Below are 21,240 nucleotides of genomic sequence, written 5' to 3' on the forward strand. Positions count from 1 at the left end.
GAAATGTAAAAGGCTGTAATATCCCTAAGGCATCAATGTTCTACCTTTTTCATCTCATGGCACATATAAACTAATGACTAAAGTTCTGCTACACACCAAAAAATATATATATTTGCCAGTCTGACCAAGAAATAGGTATAATTTTGATTCATTCACGCCGGATGGCTATTGTTGTGTTGGTGGTTCTCATTTTAATTTGACAATCTAAGGGAAAAGAGGCCAGTGCTTCTGACTAGTTAGGTATTGCATGTCTTAAAAATTCTCGTGGCACACCAGTCTGTCTTTTGCCACACACCAGTGTTGAAAATCGCTGCCCTAAGGTAATCAAGTCCTATTTGGACTGATATAACAAAACACTATTTTAATTTTACCATTTTTGTATTATATTGAAAAATTGTTTGCCAAATCCAAGGTCATATTTTCCCCTATGGGTTTTCTAAGAATGTTATAGTTTTACTTCAGATAGGGGTCTTTGATCTATTTTGGTAAATTATTATATGTGGTGTAATGTAAGGATCCAACTTAATTCTTTTGCATGTTGCTGTTTGGTTGTCCCAGCACCAATTTTTAAAAAGAATATTCTTTCCTCATTCTTAGCATCTTTTTCAAAAATCAAATTACCAGCCCTAGCCGGTTTGGATCAGTGGTGGTGGAAACGTGTGCCCTCCTTTTCTCTTGCCATTGAGGTTACTTGTGGTTCTTTGATTCTGGCCCTCAGGCTCCCTGTGTCAGATGGCCTGCAGGGGTTCTTCTGTGTCCCAGACGTGATGGAGTTGTTGCTGCAGTGTGGGTGGGGCTGTTTGTTTCAGATGATTCTAAAGGTGAGCATTTCCCCAGGCAATGGAGAGAGGATACCTGTCAGGACAGGTATCTGTGCATACGATATGGAGGGGAGGCCTGGCAGGGAGTGATTCCATCATTGCCAGAAGGAATGCTATGCTAGTATCTCAGACTCACCACGCAGGGGGATTATTTAGGTGAAACCCAGGTTTCTGAGAAGTCTCATTATTGATGGATTAAACAGTGTAGCCACAAGTAAGGGGTGGCTCATGACCTCAGGGAGTGATTGAATCTCCAGTGAGAAATCATAACGATCCACTTGTATTTTTTATGGTGGAGAAATTTTTTCATGTCAGGAACATTTTCTAAAGCTAACCATTCTAAATACCCAGAAGTCATTTTTTTCCCTTCTGGAAAGGATGACTTCTTTTTGGTTACAATGCACCTTTTCGGAATCTGACTGTATAATTGTGGAAGGATATCTACCCATCCAGTGCATCCCTGGTACCTGAACCCGTGCACCTTTTTGGCAAATCCACACAGTTCCTTGGTGGACTTTCAGCGCCGCGTTTCAATGCAAATATCCCCGGACAGGAGGAGCTCTGCGTGCTTTGGGCTCAGGCCTGTGTAAGTCAGGCACCAGGGGGCGATGTCTTGCGAACTGTCTGTCGTAGCTGTAGCTGTGGGCAGGTGGGTGTGGCTACTGTGGGGCGGTGGGTGTGGCTACTGTGGGGCGGTGGGTGTGGCTACGCTCTGCAACGTTGCGGAAGGGCCTCTCGCTGCCACTGCGCTGGGATTGCTCTCCCTTGGCCTTAAAGTCCCACGTTGCTCTGCCCTCATCTGTCCACCTGTGATCCGAACGGGTCGTGGGAGTTGGAGGAAGGACTCAGGGAGACCCAGGCAGCCTAGAAATGGTGAGTGCGCGGCCGGGTGCCGAGCCCGGGAGGAGGGGCTGGTCCAGTCGCCCCGGCGCGACCGTCTCTCCACTGTCAGGTCCGGAGTCTGCGGACCCAAGGCCCCCGGAGGCTCCGCTCAAACTTCCGTCCCCTCGGGCTTGCAGTTTGGGACTGACCGCGAGGCGTGACGCCGGCGTCCAGTTTGTCACTGCTCTGCGGGGACCTTCGGCTCCCGAGCGGGTCTGGGCAGCTCCGCACCGACATTCCCGCGTCTCCCCAGTTGGTGTGATGACCACCGGGAGGGCCATTGGGACAGTCACTGGTCTCCGGGGAGTAGCTGTGGTCTGTGGGGTCCCCTGTGCCTTTCTCCCCAGAAGGATCCCGTTTTCTCCTGAGTTTTCATGTTTGTGGAGCCAGGTCTGAAACCCACTCCAGGCCTAGCTCTGCGACAAAAGCCTGCATTTCCAATCTCTCTCCCGAATCTCAAACACCATCTTCCCGTCTCTGAGTCACAGCGTCTTTATCAACAATTTGCTTTTGTGGTGCATTTCAAAGTGTTTAAAACACAAAATCCAACTGAGTACATTTGAAGATCTAATTGGCTTTATTCCCCATTCATGAGTGGGGCAGCATCCCAGCTAGTAAACAGAATCTCAGAGGAGCTGTATGAAATGGAAGGTTTTAAAATAGGCAGAAATGTAATGTGACTAAGAGGTTAATAGCAAACGAAAAGAAAGGATTGTTTCAGGCAAGGTCACCTTTCCTTAGGAGAAGGAACAACCGCAGGAGTCTTACTAGGCAGATTAGTGTTGATCAGGAAGTTCCAGAGCGATTGGTTTAAAATTTTATTCCTGGGAGAGGTTTAAACTGCAGTTAAAAATAGTTGGGCACGCCCAGCAGGTGTGGCTCAGTTGGTTCGAGCAACCTCACATGCACCAGGAGGTGGCCCATTGGATTCCTGGTCAGGGCACATGCAGGGGTATCAGCCTTGAATCCCCAGTAGGGTTCGTGCAGAAGGCAGCCAGCCGATTGATGTTTCTCTTTCATCTCTCTCTTCCTCTCCCTTCCTCTCTAAAATCAATAAAAACACATTTCAATTTTTAAAAAAGTATATAGTCATACACCCTTCAGCCTGGGGAGTACACCTTAGGCAATTTTGTTGTTTTCAATTCACTTACACAAACCTTCATGGTGTAGCCTACTACACATTTAGGCTATATGATATATAAAGCCTTTTGTTCCTAGGCTACAAATCTGTACAACTTGTTACTGTACTGAATACTGTAGGCGATTGTAATGCAGTAGTAGTATTTGTGATTCTAAACATAGAAAAGGTACAGTAAAAAATATGGTGTACAAGATAAAGAATGGTACACCTGTATAGGGCACTTCCCCTGAACGGAGCTGGCAGGACTGGGGACTGCTCTGCATGAGGCAGTGGTTGGTGAGGGAATATGAAGGCCTAGGATGACACTGTACAGTACTGTAGACTTCATAACACTGCGCACTTGGGCCACGACATTTATACAACAGATTAAATCAAGCACAGGAGAAAATGATGCAATCGAAAGACACAGCAAACACAAGATCTCTGAGGCTGCTGCCTGCAAAAAACAGCATACTGTTTTACAGCAACCTTTTCTTTTACTAAGTAGAAAGAGTACACTTTAAAATAAAGACAATAAGTATATTATAGTAAACACATAAGCCAGTACCGTAGTCGTTTATTATCAAGTATAATGTACTGTATGTAATTGTATGTGCTATACTTTTATAGAACTGGCAGCATAGTGAGCTTGTTTACCCCAGCGTCACTATAAACATCTGAGTAAGGCGTTGCCCTGTGATATCATGGTGGGTACGACATCACTAGGTGATAGGAATTTTTCAAATCTGTTATAATGTTATAGGACCACCATTTTATATGGGGTCTGTTGTTGACCATACCTTGTTATGTGGCTCATGACTATGTTAAGTTTGTTTTCGTTATGTTACTTAACACAAGTGATCCATTGTGGGCCTGTTGTCCCTTTTTTTAATAAAACAGACTCAATATTTTAATTGTTTATTATTTTCCCACAATCAATGGGTGACTTTTTAAAAGATTTATTTTGTGTATATGGATATTTTACATGAGAGAACAGTTGCTAATAACCATGTGGAACTACTTTGCATAAAATCTTTGTTCCTCTCTTATCCAGGACCTTTCCTGGGCACAGGGGTCCTATGGGAAGGCCTTTGAGTGGTTCCTCTTGGGTAACTTTCCTGGGTGTTCTAGATCAGTGCTGCCTCTCCCCGAGTTTGTCACCTTTAAACATGTATTCACTTTATTTTAGTCTCAGGTTTTCAATGAACACAAATTTATTTAATCACTGCAACTTGAAACACGGTATAAAATATTTCCAAAGGTGCCAGAGAGCGGTGACTTTCAGAGAAATAAAATATGTCATTGTTACATTGCAGGTGTTAAATTCTTGTTCCCTTTTTTTCCTCCCAGTGGGGGTAGGAATATTGAAAGACCTATTCTTTATATTGAGTGAGTCAATGGATTTTCAGGATTTAGACCAGATGTGTTGAAGTGTGATTAATAGTTTATAAAACAAAATTTGCCATAGAAATAATAACATCCTTTTTTTTTAATTTTTATTTTTTTGCATTGCAGTAGATACTTGTTGATTTTCTTGTTGAGCCTGCAAAGTGCCTCACAGTTTTATTTCCCACTTTGCACGTGAACACTGGGTTTGAGCTACTTTGCTGATTATTCTAACGTTCACTTTGTGTCTTTTAAAACATCAGTGGCGGCCCAGAGCCACTTCAGTGGGAGCAGAAGTCTGAGGCCAGTTACTTTAAGCTAAGGAAGCCGCCCTCCCACTTGAGCCTGCAAAAGGAAGTACCTGAAGGGCCACTGATTTTTTCCTGGGGAGCCTCCTGCTGCAGGTGTCCTACCTCCCACCATGGAAGGAACCTTTACAATGAGAAGCTACAGCCCTGGAAAGCTGGGAGTGTAGGTGCACATGGGGGAGGAGGTGAAGCCCCTTCTGGGGTTTTAGTTGTGGGTCCCCTGGGCCTGTTTCTAGACATAGGTGGGACTTTTTCATCCACAGTGTAGGTGCACTCAGTGTAATTCCTGCACATTGAGAAAGTATAGGAAAGTCAGGAGTCTGTCCTGGATTAGTGATTGTGAGTTTTGGAGTTCATTGGGGTCAGAACCTTACACTGAATCTAGCTGAGCACTTCCCCACTGTGAGCTGAGGCCTGAGAGGGAGCATTTCTGTTGGCATGAAGGGCACCAGGTGTTAGACTGGTGGGGTCAGAGGGGACCTGGGCTCAGCAACCTTGGTACTTGAGTTCCGGCTAGGAAACAATTCAGAGCCAAGACTCAAACTATAAGAGAACATGTATTTGGTAAATCACAGAGGTGGAAGAAGTAATTAGAAGAAATGGGCTTAGAAAATAATTTATAGAGGTAAAGAAGGGCCCTTGGAGGTTAGAAGAGGAAGGTAAAGGTGACAAGCCTGGTGGGGAGGAGAAAGGGATCTCTGGCCCTCCATCCTTAGGGTTTTTCGGGTGGGTATTTTAGGGGAGGTCCCAGGGGAAGATCTCAATAGACTATCCAGCAGCTTTCCTGGTGTGTCTTTTCAGGGTCAGGGTCTCCACTGATTGATTGGTCTCCACCAGGGCAGAGGGTCATTATCCAGTGCAGCTGGTTGTGAGGTCAGCTGTGACTGGTTTTGCTGCTTTTCTGGGCCCGGAGCTGAAATACTACTGAGGCCTAGATGTTATCTCTAGGGAGGAAAGGACCAGCCATATATGGTAGGGGAGGAAATGTCACCCTGGGGATGAGGTCCCACCCTGCAATTGTCTGTTGCTAGGCATCCAGGGCTTTTCACCCTGCTGACTTTCTGTATCTGGTCCATCGTCCTTGCTCTGCCCTTGTCTGTCTAACTACCCACCATACTTCCATTAATCCCCAGGGGGAGGAGGTGTTGGGGCTCCCAGACTTCATTCCTGGGGCTGCTCAGGTGTCCCTCCCCTCCTTCCCCAGGGGCTGTTCCACTCCAGGGGTTCTGTGTCAACCTGGAGAGTCTAGAATGTGGGACCTTCTGAAAGTGGCTTTCCTTCTGTCCTGGGGGAAGCAGGCTGCTCATCTGAGCTGATTCCAATGCTTGTGTTTCTTTCCTTTGCATTCTTTATCCACTGAATAGTGCAGCCCTTTTTTTCGCTTCTAATTTTGGAGACCCTGTAACCTCAGTCGTCTAATAGAACAGTTGTTGCTTTTAAGTTTCTTGGCTTTTTTCTTCTGAGGACTAAGCTGCTTTATGACTCCTTTCTTGATGTTTACCGCTGACAGCTGTGAACCTTTATCCCTCCTTCATCCCCTTGTGCCCCACTTGTGTACCTACTGATAAAGTCCAGGTGCTCTTCCTTTGGTTCTGGCAAGTGATTTAATTCACAGAAAGCCCTGCCCCTGTCCTGAACTCTCACCCTAACCCACCCTGTAGCTCAGTAAAAAACCCAAGCTCCTTTCCTTGCTCTTTCAAGGTATTTCCCACCTGCTGGAGAGGCCTGCCCTGCTCTCCCCAGACATTTCCATATGAGTGCCAAGCTCTTTCAATACCCTCTAGGTGTGTATGTTGTCACTTGTGTATACATCTGAACCAAATTTTGGGTGGATATCCACCTGCCTGTGCAGGAGATCATAACAGTTCTAGAATAGGTAACACTGCATATTGTGCAATATTCTGCTTTATTTTTCTATTGATAAATCCTCCAGATTTTTTAAAAATCAGTTTGTAGCACTTTTTTTGTTGTTGAAAAAATTGAGCTAACATTGGTTAATAACATATAAATTTCTGGCATACAACATTGTAATTCAGTATCATTTTACACCAGAGCTTTTTATTATTATTTTTTTAATTCTTACCCGAGGATATTTCAGAGAGAGTGGGGGAGAGGGAGAGAGAAACATCGATGTGAGAGAGACACAGCAATTGGTTGCCTCCCGCATGAGCCCTGACAGGACCAGGGATTGAGCCTTCAACCTAGGTACGTGCCCTTGTCTGAATCAAACCCGGGACCCTTCTGTCCACTGGCCGATGCTCTAACCACTGAGCAAACTGGCTAAGGCTACACCAGATCTTTTTTTTTTTTGTAATATATCTTTATTGATTTCAGAGAGAGGAAAGGAGAGGGGCAGAGAGAGAGAAACGTCAATGATGAGAGAGTCATTGATGGAGCCCACAACCCGCGCATGTGCCCTGACCGGGAATTAAACCCCAATCACCTGGATCCTAGGTCGACACTCAACCTCTGAGCCACGCCTGGCCGAGCCATATCTTTTTAATATCAGTTCTATGCCACCCTTGTATGAATATCCACATGCAAATATGCAGTAAATTCTGTGGACATCCTTAAAAAATTGCTGGGATGTAGATAAGGATGTAGATAGGAAGTTCACATTTATAGGCAGCCAGCAATGGAATGTATCACCCCACACTTCCTCCATTTGTGCACAATTTAATTATTTATTCACTGTGGTCTTCAACACAAGATTATGAAATTGATTAATTTTGTTTTGATCACTATGAAATGTAACCTACCACATATTTTATTTTTCTATTCCCTTAATACCGAAGTAATAAACTTTTTTTATATATGATCTTTTGTCTTCTGTTAATTATGTTTTGTTTCATTTTCCATTTTTAAATTATGTGTCTGTCCACTTTTACTCTGGAAACCCTTTTATATTGCATGTATTACAGATCCTTTTCTTCCCCTTTTTTGCTTATTTTTTAATTACCTTAAATTTAATATATTTAAATTTATCAGTCTCAAGCTTGATCACTTACTTATTTTCTTATATGAGAATATTCTCTCCATTCTTGTGTCAATAAATCATTTTACCTGTGACTCCTAAAAGTGGCCTAGTTTTATCTTTCACATTTAAATCTATAATGAATTGGCTATTGTTCATGCAATAGAGGGTAATACAATGCATTTTTCCACAGCTTTTTTTGTCTACCTACTGGTGGGCACTTGAGCAGCTGCCAAACCTTTTTTCTTTTTTAATTTTTAAAAACATTTTAAAATTGATTTCTAGAGAGAGAGAGAAAGGGAGAGGTAGAGACAGAGACACTGATTGATCGATTGGCTGCCTCCTGCACTGCCCTACCAGGGATCCAGCCTGCAACCCCAGCATGTCCAGGACGGGGAATGGAGCCGGCAACCTGCGGGTACTGGGGATGAGGCGCAGCCAACTTAGCCACACCGGCAGGGCTTGCTGCTTCCAGATCTTGACTATTGTAAATAATGCTACAATGAACATAGGGGTGCATATTTCCTTTTGAATTAGTGTTTTGGGTTTATTTGGTTATTTTCCTAGAATGGAATTGCTGGGTCAGGAGGCAGTTCCATGTTTAATTTTTTGAGGAAACTCCATATTTATACTTGTCATCTGTGGATTTATTGATGGTAGCTGTTCTGACAGGTGTGAGGTGATTTTTCATTGTGGTTTTAATTTGCATTTCTCTGATTAGTGACATTTAGCATTTTCATGTCTACTGGCCATCTGTCCTCTTTGGAGAAGTGTCAATTCAGGTCCTTTGCCCATGTTTTAAAACATATAATCTGGATTTTTTGCTTTCTTTTTATCCCCCTTCTCCCCCTTTTGTTAATCCTCACCTGAGGATACTTTTTCCATTGATTTTTTTGTTATTGTTTTATTTTGTTGTTTTTTTAGGGAGAGTTGAAGGGAGGGCCAGGGTGGGGGGCGGGGAAACATCGATGTGAGAGAGACACTTTGAGTGGTTGCCTCCCTCTCGCATCCTGACCGGGGCAGAACCTGCAACTAAGGTACGTGCCCTTGGCTGGAATCAAACCTGGGACCCTTCGGTCCATGGGCCGAGACTCTAACCACTGAGCCAAACCAGCTAGGGCTACATTTATGTCTTTAACCCATTTTGAGTTTATTCTTGTGTATGGTGTAAGAAGCTGGTCTAGTTTCTTTGGTTTTTTGCATGTATTTGTCCAATTTCCTGAACACCATTTATCGAATAGACTAAAACAGTCTATTCATTGTATGTTCTTGCCTACTTTGTCAAGTATTAGTTGACCATAAAGGCATGGGTTTATTTCTGGGATCTCTGTTCTGTTCCATTGACCAATATGTCTGTTTTTATGCCAGTGCCATGCTGTTTTGATTACTATGGCCTTGAGTATAGTTGGATATTAGGTAGTGTGGTTCATCCAGCTTTGTTCTTCTTTCTCGAGATTGCTGCAGCTATTTAGGGTGGTTTGTACTTCCATATACATTTTTGGAATATTTGTTCTAGTTATGTGAAGTATACGATTGGTATCTTGATAGGAATTGTGTTGAATCTATAGATTGCTTTGGGTAGTATGGACATTTTAATGATATTAATTCTTCCTATCCATGAACACCATATATGCTTTCATTATACTTTACATTTCAATTACAGTTTACATTTAATTATATTTTGTATTAGTTTCATGTATAGAACATAGTGGTTACACAAATCTTTAGAAAGTTTTACCCCTGATATTTTCAATACACCCCTGGTACCTTATGTATTTTGTAATCATGTGCCGATTCAACATGAAAATATTGTGTATTTCAATGATGGGCTTGCACATGCCAAGTCTTAAATTGTTCCTCAAGGTCAAGGCCCAGGTTACACTGTTACAGTTCTTCCAGAAAGACTTTTTTTGTGTGTGATCTTATCATTTCAATGCATGTGTCTATGTGTCCTAAAAATTGGTATGGAGTAGCCTGGAGGCTCATGAGTATAGGAATTTTGTAGCGGTCTAAGTTGACCAGCTTTCCTCATGCCTGAGCTCTAACTCTGATAACTTCCTAGCTCCATGAAATGAGACAGACAAAAGAAGGTCAACCTGACTCATTAATAAATATTATGTAAACAAATTATAATTCATACTCCTCCACAAGAATAGTTTCAGTCAGGTGGATCTGACTACTTCTAATAATCTGGAGTATTCTAGGACAATATGGTCAACTGCATTTTGTTACAAGTTGAATTTTCACAGACCTCCTGGCCTCTTCTGTTTGTGATACGAATACAAGAGAAAGTTTCCATGCCTTTATTTTATTCATAGTCATTAAAACTTCATGCAGATATGACAGTGTGCTTCATGGAGTGCTGCATCATATGTTGGTTTTAAAGGAAATGAGTTTTGTCACCAGGGATCGATCTGCTTAAAATAGGAATATATTTTGATATTTGTTTAAAAAAAAAAAAGTCTATTGATTTCAGAGAGAGGAAGGGAGGGAGGGAGAGAGAAACATTAATGATGAGAGAGTCATTGATCAGCTGCCTCCTGCAAGCCCCCCATCTCAAGGGGATTGAGCCTGCAACCTGGGCATGTACCCTGACTGGGAAATGAACCTCAGTCTCCTGGATCATAGGTGATGTTCAACTGCTGAGCCACACCAGCTGTGCATATATATTTTGTTACTTGTATAGAATATCTTCAAAGTGCTCTTTACCCTGACATTAGATGAAGACTTGAAATGATTAAAATAAAAAAGGTAGCAATAAATTCCATGTGTTCATGAGGAAGTGAATGTGGCCAATAAATAATAGTCTGACACCCAAATCATAGAATGAATGTTGGGGACCACATGTCATATGTGAACTTTGAATGAATTGTGTATAGATCCCCAGTGCTATCTGTCTCACCCATCCTTCTGTATACATGTGTGGGATGTTTTAGGACTCAGTGGCCTTTGAGGATGTTAATGTGGAGTTCACCATGGAGGAGTGGGCTTTCCTGGATCCAACCCAGAAGAAACTCTACAGAGATGTGATGCAGGAAACCTTCTGGAACCTGGCATCAATAGGTAGTGATGACAACTTCTTACTTGCTTATTTAGCCAATTAGAACACTAATGTTGCTTGCTCATCAGTGCTGTTTCAAGAGCTGAAATGTGGAAAGGGAATACATTGATAATTAAATTGGGCATGATCACATTTCATCATGGACCTCAAATCTAACCATTTTTTATATTCTTTAATAATTTATGATGCTTTTTTCTAGTATGTATTTTGGAAGAAAAATGTGATGACCATGACAGTGAAGATCACTATGAAAATTATGGAGTAAATCTTAGGTGAGTCACACCTGGCATGAGAAAGCAATGTCCCACAAAAGAAGCTTAATATGTAATCAAATTTTAAAAACAGGCAATTCAGTCATATCAGTCAAGCTTCAAATTTACTGATTCTGCGAATATTTTCATCAAAATATTTTCTCAAATGTGACCTAGTTGTTAGTGCATAAAAATGAATACATTTGGAAGTAGTATATAAAAACACCATTAATGAATTTTACTGTTTTCATAATATCTATGATTGAGCCCTGTTTCCGAACTTTTGGGATGTCTACTTTCAAAAAATCAGAATGTACAGAAACCGCACACTTTCCTTGAAAATGATAAAAATTTCATTGTCACACTCTTAATAAATTTAAGTCCTGAATGTACAAAATATTAATAATATGCTTCTGATTTTTGCAGCAGTCATATGGTAGAAAGTCTCTGTAAAAGGAAGGATGGTAGTCTTTGTAGAGAAACCTTCAGCCAGATTCCAAATCATAATGAGAAGAAGAAAACTCCTACTGAAGTAAAACTGCCTGAATCCAGGTTGTGTAGACAAGTCTTCATGCATTATTTATCCTTTAATAACCACATGAGCTCTCACACTGGACCCCAACTGAACCAGTGTCAGGAATATGAAGAGAAGCCTTATAAATGTAAGGAATGTGGGAAAGCTTTCAAGTATCGCCAATATATTCGAATACATGAAAGGAAGCACAGTGGAGAAAAGCCCTATGAATGTACAAAATGTGGTAAAGCCTTCAGTTATTTAAGTAACTTATATAAACATGGGAGAACGCATGATAAATCCTATGACTCTAAGGAATGTGGTAAAACTAGTTCTTCAGGGTCCCTTGGAAATCATAAAAGTATTCATATTGGGAAAAAATTTTATGAACGTGCAAAATGTGGTAAAGCCTTAAGTTATTTAAGTATCTTATATAGACATGCAAAAACTCATAGTCAAGAGAATCTGTATGAGTGTAAGAAGTGTGGGAAAGCCTTGAGTTCTCTCACCATGTTTCAAAGACACATGATCAAGCACACTTTTGAATGTAAGGAGTGTGGGAAAGTTTTCAGCTGTCGAAAAAGCTTTCGAAGTCATGAATCGCTGCACAGTGGAGAAAAGCCCTATGAATGTAAGGAATGTGGTAAAGCCTTCAGTTGTTTCAGATATCTTAGAAATCATAAAAGAACTCATGATGTAAAGAAGCCTCATGAATGTAAGGAATGTGGGAAAGCCTTCCGGTTTCCCTCTTCCCTTAGAACTCATGAAAGAACACATACTGGAGAGAAACCCTATGAATGTAAGGAATGTGGGAAAGCCTTCAGTTGTCTCAGATATCTTGGAAATCATAAAAGAACTCATGATGGAAAGAAGCCTCATGAATGTAAGGAATGTGGGAAATCTTTCATTTATCCCTCTTCCCTTAAATATCATGAAAGATGTCATACTGGGGAAAAACCATATGAATGTAAACAATGTGGGAAAGCCTTTAGTTGTCCAAAATACTTTCAAATTCACAAAAACACTCATAGTGGAGAGAAACCATATCAATGTAAGCAATGTGGAAAAGCTTTTAGTTCTCCCATGTACTTTAGAGCACATGCAAGAACACACAGTGGAGAAAAGTCCTACAAATGCAAGGAATGTGGTAAAACCTTCAGTTTCTCAAGTAGTTTCCGTAGACATGTGAAAAAACATTGTAGAGATAAACCCTGTTAATGTAAAGAGTGTGGGAGAACCTTCATTTGTCTCAGCTTTGCAATCACATGATAATCCAGATTGGAGATGGACCCTAGAAATGTAAAGAGTGTTAGAAAGCAATAATTTCTCCCAGTTTAGAGAATGAAAGAACTCACACTGAAGAGAAGCCCTGTCAATGTAAAGATTGTAGAAGGGTCTTCTTCAGTCATCTCAGTTCTTTATAAAATTTTAAAAGAACTCATGCCTAAGAGAAAATCTATGAATATAAGGAATGTGGGAGAGCCGTTCATGGACATGTAAGAATGACATGGAGAGATTGTGTATAAATGTAGAGAATATAGAAAAGCCTTTAGCTGTCCCTTTTCCTTGGAAATGCCATGAAAAAAGCTAACAGTGGAGAGAATTCTATTGAATGTAAAGAATATAGGAAAACCTTCATTTTGCCTGATAGCGCTACAGCACCCTGTGAGAATGTACACTGGATAGATAGATACTGTATAACGAACAATGAAGACAACCTTTTAATTGTTAACATGCTTTCAGAGTAGCTTGAAAACTGCACTGGAAGGAAATCATATTACTATAACTAGTACTTGAAAGCCTGGTGCAAATTAATTCATATACTCCCCAAATTTCACAACATGAAAGAAATGCTATAAATGTTAGACATATATGGTCATTATCATGGACTCATTCTTAAAGTGATTCTCCTTGTATGGTGTTCCACTTACTTATGCAGATAAACACTGAAGTAATATAATTCTGTAGGTTCTCTTTAACAAGAGTTTCCATGTTTATAGGTATTTTTTCCTTTTAGTCAGTTAATAAACATTTTGTGTTTCAGTATTGAAGTTTATTACAGCCATGGGTGAATGGCAGTGGGTTACTAATATGCAAGTAGGTTTTACTTTTTTTTAAATGTGTCTTTATTGATTTCAGAGAGAGGAAGGGAGAGGGAGAGAGAGAAACATCAGTGATGAGAGAGTAATTGATCGGCAGTCTCCTGCACACCCCCTGACAGGGATTGAGCTCGTAACCCAGGCATGTTCCCTGACCGGGAACCTAACCGTCACCTCCTGGATCATAGGTTGATGCTCAGTCGTTGAGCCATGCTGGCCAGGCAGGTTTAACTTAAGGAATTTTGTAGTTTTGTATGAAAAGGAACATTGAAAAATGATACTTGGATATTTGTTCATTTTTTCCTGCTGGCCTCCTGTGGCAAGTATTGAATGAATGTGCCTCGCCCACATATATATTCCATCTTAACACGAAAGTGCCTTTTCATGGGCCTGAAGAGCCTTACTCCATTTCCTTGTCAGTACATGCCTTTAATTTTTCAGTTACACTTGATATTTAGTATTATTTTATTCAATAAATATTTGCCATGTATTTGCACGAAGCAAAGGTCATTGTAGAGTCGAGTCCATGTGAATTGTTTCATCTATTGTCCTTTGCTTTTTATGATTGCTTTTGGCTGGGATTTGGACTATGGAGTTTGCATTAAGAAGAGAATACCCGTGATAGGACAATAAGATCTAGAGTTGGAGATGACCCTTCCTGGCTCTGTTATTTCCATGTGACGAATGTTGTGAACTACATTTTCCACAACCTATTGCCTTTTGGGTTGCGTGTTAGAAATCACCAAGGCCTAACTTGAGTGCAGAAGTGAAATAGGATTAGACTGGCTTTGAAGCCACTTGTGTAAAGGAGACAGACAGAAGCATAGAGCTTTTGTGAACCTTTGCTTTTAGTTTTCCTCAGTCTTTGCCCCGCCAGCCAAGAATATCCTGAAGACCACCAGTGACCCCTTCACTTCATTGATGTCAGGTGCAAGCTTTACAGGTGTGCAGAAGTCAACAGGAAAGGTCCCACCTAGGTTGGGTTTTCCTGCAAGCCCATAGGTGTCCATCATATGGTGGCAACAGGTGTCGACTGTCATGGTTGAGACTGTTTTGTAAAGGGTAGGCACTCTTCTCTAGATTGTATTTGTATGAGGTCTCATTTGACTAGTAACCACCTTGGCCTGTCGCTATTACTACTGACTGTGATTCAGATCCCACTGTGACAGCGACAGTGGCGCAGTGCCAAGGAGCCGCGTGACAGTTTGTTCTTCTGCACACTGTGCAGTCCCTGTCTGAGGCGTCCCTCCAGGTGAGAAACAGCACTTACTTCGTTTCAGGCTCCGTCTGGATGTTTCCTGTAACTCAGAGCTGCGTGTAACCTCCCAATGTTTCAGTTATCTTTGGTTGTATGTAATTAAAATTATGTGCGTTTTCCCTCCAATAAATGCTTCTGTACTTATTAAAGAACTATTAACTGTTTCCCAAGCACTCTTATGCTAAGAATTATTGTTGTGTTTATTCTTTTCTTGGGGTATATTTAAATATCCCATTGTAATTATGTAATTTCAGATCAACTTGTAACTTTTTCCATTTAATTATACATTGTGTCACAATTATATGTGTACAAATTCAGACATGTTTTCCTCAAATTACATTTTAATTTTATATACTTATAACTTTTGACACAGACCTCTTTTTTATTCATCAATAATATTTAAAACTTTCATCATGGTTTTCTTAGTCCCCTCTAGCCAAAGACCAACCAAATCACATCTGTAGTAAAAAGGGATGTAATGAAATGAATTCACATAATAGGAATGACCAGGGACCATACGTGACTGTGGCGTGTAACAGTAACCACACCTAACAGGATTGCTGGTTGTATTTTGCCTTGTGTCAGATGATGTGATTGCCATTGAGAGAAGCAAGACATCTTTCTGCACTGCATTCTGAGAGGAAGTGAATTTAATTCTACCTTGGGTGATGATACTCATTTTTATTTAGAAGGCAGAAAAAAATAATACTAAACCTAAATCGTAAGACGCATAAATCATAATAGTGAGACAAGGGGAATGTTTGTTATTTTCACTCTTTGGAAACCTGTTGTCTTCCATCACGTCTAGACGTGAATGCCTTTGCTTTTATCCTGAGTCACTGTGGCCATGGAGTAGCTTCGTGTGATGACGGACACGTGTGACATTTTTCTTTTCAACAAGATATATCTAGGGCTGGCAGGGAGTGCAAGGCCAGCAACCAGTTGTCTGTAACAGCTTTTGCTTTTCTTGTTATCTATATTTCCTATAGTGTATTGGACGCATTTCTAAAAAGTACCTCAGTTAAATAAATATATATATTTATTAAATATATATGTATTATCACATACTCCTAAAGATAAATGATACTTGTTACCTTCTTTATGATTCAACTGAGGTTTATAAATTTAGGAATATTGACAAAGATACAAACCTAGGAAGAAAACAAAGCCTGTCTTCCAATGAAATGACTCTTGCTGAGAGTATGACTTTTTTTTTTTACTTAAAGAAAAAAATTTATTCAAGAGAGGGAAAAATATTAATCTGTTTCACTTGTTTATGCAGTCATTGGTTGATTCTTGTGTGTGACCTGGGATTGAACCTGTAACCTTGGCATATTGGGACAACACTCCAACCAACTAAGCTACCTGGCCAGGTGAAAGTGTGATCTTGATGTTAATTTTTCAACATACTGCACATGCCAGGCAGTTTAATGGAACACACCTAATTTACTTTATTTTTTTAAATTCTCACCTGAGGCTATTTTTTCCATTGTTTTTCAGAGAGAGGGAAGGACAGAGAAACATGGATGTGAGACATTGATTGGTTGCCTCCCACATGCACTCTGACTGGGGCCAAGGATCGAATCTGCAGCCAAGGTACCTGCCCTTGGCTGGAATTGAACTCAGGACCCTTCAGTCTGCTGCATGACAGTCTAACCACTGAGCCACACATACTTAGCACAGCTAGGCTGGGCATGTACAGGTATGAAGGAAAAAAATTCTTGCACTTCTGGTGCTTCTGTTTTTGTGGAAAAAGATGTTTAAATGAGAAAGCTTTGTTTTTTAAGTATAAAGCTATTGCAGGTAAGGAAACACTGACAGGTGAGACAGTAGGGAACTGGGGTGGATTATATATCTTCATTCTGTGGGGTAGGGGCACCAGTGAATGGCGTTGTCATCATTGATCATCTTTTCCCCATTTAATACGTGTTAAAGACTAGATCTCCTTAAGTGTGGGTTTAAGCAATGGACAACAATACCAAAATACTGCCTTCATGGCATTTACCACAGTGGTTTTCCAGACAGGTAGAGGCATGGTTCTAAGTTTTAGAGCATGTGCTATTTGATTATTAGTATGGCTGTGGGTATGTGGCATGAAGGATTTCTCAGTGCCTTAGGCCATGTTATTTGTGGTATTGATATTTCTATTTAACACCAATTGAAACAATTCACTTTTGAAATGGCATATTTTGCTGCTATTCAGACTGACACAATTTGTGTACCTTATGAAACCTTTGAATTCCTCCCAGTTTAAGAGTTATAATCATCTGCCCAGTGGTAGCCCATCATGGTTTTCTATGAGTACAGTGATTCCTGTGCAAGTCCAATGTGGTTTCCTGGGTAAAACACCAGGAAGCTATCAATGTTTAGAAGACAATGAGCTAAGGAAAACTTGAGGTGAACTGCAGACACACAATATCAGCAACAGAAGTATATTTGATTTCCTCAAAATGGGAAATTTCCTGTGGCTTTTTATGAGGAGTAGCTGGAAGTTTTTTGTTTCAGTGGAAGGCACACAGCCTTCCATGCTCATTTTTGCTGTTCTCAGGGATCATTACCATGTTTACACTTCCCGGAGATGTTAAGGAACATGGAGTAAAAGGTGATGGCTTTTATTTCATTGAAGAGCAAAGGACCCAGACCAGGTCCCTTTTTTCAGTGCTAATTTATGTTTTCCTAGCAGTGGAGAGCCTATGTGGTTTATAATTATTGGTATCTCCTGTGATCCCCTGCCCCATCATTCCATGCACATGAAGAAAGCTAACCCCAAGTCTCACCCGAATTTATGTAGGTCATAATAGTTGAATCTCTTAGTTCTGCAGGCATATGTCCCTCTACTGTGCAGTGTGAAAAATTTTAATCTCAGAAGAACACTGCTAGCCTTGTATAATTTTGTACCTCTACAAACGTGGTGTCAAACTTTCTAAACAGGACTTAAAATACGACATGGTGATCCACTTATATGGCATCCTGGAAAAGGTAAAAGTATAGGAACCTCAAACAGACCCATGTTTAAAGGTGGGTTCTGGACTCATGAGGTAACTTGCTCTTGGGAACCAGCACCATGGCGTCTGGCACCATGGCAAGATGGGACCGTCCATCCTCAACAGCGACCTGGCCAGTTTAGGGGCCGAGTGCCTCCGAATGCTGGTCTCTGGGGCCGATTATCTGCGCCTGGATGTAATGGACGGGCATTTTGTTCCCAGCGTCACCTTTGGTCGCCGTGTGGTAGAATGCCTCTGAAAGCAGCTTGGCCAGGACCCTTTCTTTGTCATGCACATGATGGTGGCAAGGCCGGAACAGCGGGTATAGCCAATGGCTGTAGCAGGAGCTAATCAGTATGCCTTTCATCGCGAGGCTACCGAGAACCCAGGGGCTTTGGTTAAAGACACTTGGGAGAATGGGATGAAGGTTGGCCTTGCCATCAAGCCAGGAACTACAGTTGAGTATTTGGCACCATGGGCGAATCAGATAGATAAGGCCTTGGTTATGACAGTGGAACCTGGGTTTGGAGGGCAGAAATACATGGAAGATATGATGCCAAAGGTTCACTGGTTGAGGACCCAGTTCCCGTCTTTGGACATAGAGGTTGATGGTGGTGTAGGTCCTGACACTATCCATAAATGTGCAGAGGCAGGAGCTAACATGATTGTGTTTGGCAGTGCCATTATGAGGAGTGAAGACCCCAGATCTGTGACCAACGTGCTAAGAAATGTTTGCCCAGAAGCTGCTCAGAAACGTTCTCTTGATTGATGAAAGCACAAGGAGTCCAGAGTTTCTGCTCATGAAATCCTTTTGCTGGAAAACAAGAATATTGACTACCAAATCATACCACAGTTGAGGCAGTGCTGCTTTTCTGAGCAATTACTCATTCTGGTGACTGGCATCTGTTGTGCAGAATGTTCCAGGTTAGAAGCTTAGTGATGTGATTTAAAGATTAGTGTGGTGAAATACCATTTTTACTGGGAGACTTGATTTTTATAAACAGTAAAAATATGGCTGTATTAAAGTTAAAAAAATCAAGGTGGGTTCAGACCCAGCTGGCGTGGCTCAGCAGTTGAACAACTACCTATAATCCAGGAGATCTCGGTTTAATTCCAGGTCAGGGTACATGCCTGGGTTGTGGGCTCAATCCCCAGCAGGGGGCATGCAGGAGGCAGCTGATCAATCACTCATCATTGATATGCCTAACTCTCCCTCTCTCTCTCCCTTCCTCTCTCTGAAATCAATAAAAAAAATATATATAAAAAAAAAAGATTGGAAAGGAGGTAATAAAACTGTCTTTAAAAAATAAAGGTGGGTTCAGTATAAACAGGCACCATGATTATGTTCCTTTGTGAAATGGATTGTTTTCCTTCTTGATTGTGGTGTAACTATATATTTGTGAAAACTCATAATTACTCTTGAAACACTGTGTAAATACTAAAAATGCTATAAAACAACAAAAATGTTTTCACATGCTGGGAGAATGTTAAACTGTCCTAAACTTAGAGTGCTACATGTGTAACACTTCCTTCCTCAGCCTTGGGGCCCTCCTTAGAAAGAACTGAAAGGTCTGGGGAAAGAACATAGGACACTACAGGAGTTCCTGGTATGGAGTTTGACTTTAGCAAACACCCTCTAGGGCAGCATCTGCCCTCATTCAAACTGCCGAGACAGCGATGGGGCTCCTGGCACCCACCTTTGTGATGACACCAGGTTTCTTGAGTCATATTGCGGAAATGCTGTAGACTGAAACAGGCGTCTAACAGGTCTCCACAAGGGAGGTCAGCCTGGGTACGTCCTAAGCTAATCCTTGGGCATCAGCAGCAGTCTTCCCAGAGCAGGTCTTGAGGCCATATCCAGCTCTTAAGTTTCCCAGCTCAAGCCAACTCTGTCCCTGCTCTGGGAAAGGTTTAAATGCAACACCTGCTCCGGCCGGTTTGGCTCAGTGGTTAGTGTCAGCCTGCAGACTGAAGGGTCCTGGGTTTGATTCGGCCAAGGCTGTAGACTTGTTCCCCAGCACTGGGTGGGGCGTGTGCGGGAGGCAATCAGTGTTTCTCCTCCCTCTCTCTGTCTTTCTCTCTCTCCCTTTCCATTCTCTGAAAAGCAATGGAAAAAATATGCTCTGGTAGAGATTAAAAAAAAATTTCTGGTCTGTATGTCATATTTGAAAACACCAGTTAATTTTAAAATGCTTTAAACCAAGATTTACTTATAATTAAATTAACAGGGGGTTTTGTTATTAATTCACTGTTATTTTTAACAAGTTTTATGGAATAGGCCATATGTTGGAAGAAACACTAGTAGTTTTGCCAACATAAAATATTACATATCTATAACTATACATATTTAAATCCAAGTCACTGCTCATAAAGTTCGGGGAATGATTACCATGTGATCACATTGCATCGTGATCACACTGCATCACACACACAGGTGGCCTGATTTCTGCAGCCGTTTAAATGCGTTTTTGTTCCAATGTGTGCTAAGCCACGCCCCATCTGTGTGCATTTGTTTACTCGTGGTGACTGGTGAATGCACGAATTTACTAGACGTATTCAATACAAATTTAAAATTAAAGTAATACAGATCGGGAGACATGGAAGCATGGAACAGACTGATGAATCTCAGAGGGAAGGTGGAGGTGGGTGGGTGGGGAGAGATTAACATAAGAATTTACATGCATATATGCATAACCCATGGACAGACAATAGTGTGGTGAAGGCCTGGGGGGAGGAGTACAGAGGGGAGGGGATCAAATGGGGGAAAGGGGAGGGCATTTGTAATACTTTCAACAATAAAGATAATTTTCAAAAAAATAAATAAAATTACAGTAATACATATAGAAAACTTTTCTGTGAAAATAAGTTTTTCGTTCATACTTTCATTACACAAATGTGTCTACATAAGTAAAACCAGGTATACTAACTAATTTGTCAATTTTTTAACATATGCATTCCAAAAACCTACTTTATTATGTAACAGACTTTTGGCTTTAATGGACACCCCCTTGCCTTAATTAGTTCATTATATTGAGATTATACATATCTGAAAACTCCCAAAGTATGTCAAAATAAATAAATGTATAAATAAATGGGAAAATATTCCACTTTCATGGATCAGAAGACTTAACATTGTTGAAATGGTAAATTCCCCTAAACGATCTAGATATTCAACACAATACCTATTAAAACATGTGCTGGCAGATTCCTTTATACAAACTGGCGAGCTGTTTTATTAAATTGGAGAGAACTGCAAGAGAACCAGACTAGCCAAATCAAAAAGAAAAACAAAGTGGTAGAGCTAACATTTCTTGTTTTCAAAACTTTGTATTAACCAATATTATAGGAATACCTCAGAGATACTGCAGGTTTGATTCCAGACCAAGGCAACAGAGCAAATATTGCAAACAAGTGAGTCAGGCAGATTCGATTGTTTGGCTTTATCTCCTCCGCTTGTTTCTCCTCTGCTTCTGCCCTGCCTGGATCTCCTCCAAGTGCCTGGGCACACTGATGGCCTCAAAGAAGCTCTTGGCCCCCTTGATGCCCTTTGCAGAGCCTTCTATGTGGGGGAGGCTGGCCAAC

General features: G+C 41.0%; 1 protein-coding gene and 1 pseudogene across 1 annotated transcript; both read left to right on the plus strand.

Annotated features, from left to right (window-relative positions):
* The first annotated feature begins 1,557 nt into the window (after window positions 1–1,557).
* On the plus strand, window positions 1,558–15,648 carry LOC107533266 (uncharacterized). Its single transcript, XM_087816745.1, has 4 exons — window positions 1,558–1,694; window positions 10,428–10,554; window positions 10,752–10,824; window positions 11,230–15,648. Exons 1-4 carry the CDS (start codon window positions 1,692–1,694, stop codon window positions 12,533–12,535), a joined length of 1,509 nt encoding a protein of 502 aa, XP_087672871.1. The 5' UTR covers window positions 1,558–1,691; the 3' UTR covers window positions 12,536–15,648.
* Window positions 15,649–15,906: 258 nt separating this feature from the next.
* On the plus strand, window positions 15,907–18,787 carry LOC107533268 (ribulose-phosphate 3-epimerase pseudogene; annotated as a pseudogene).
* The last annotated feature ends 2,453 nt before the right edge of the window (window positions 18,788–21,240 follow it).

This window comes from Miniopterus natalensis, chromosome 4, assembly GCF_054644295.1.
Source record: "Miniopterus natalensis isolate mMinNat1 chromosome 4, mMinNat1.hap1, whole genome shotgun sequence".
NCBI classification, from domain to species: domain Eukaryota; kingdom Metazoa; phylum Chordata; class Mammalia; order Chiroptera; family Miniopteridae; genus Miniopterus; species Miniopterus natalensis.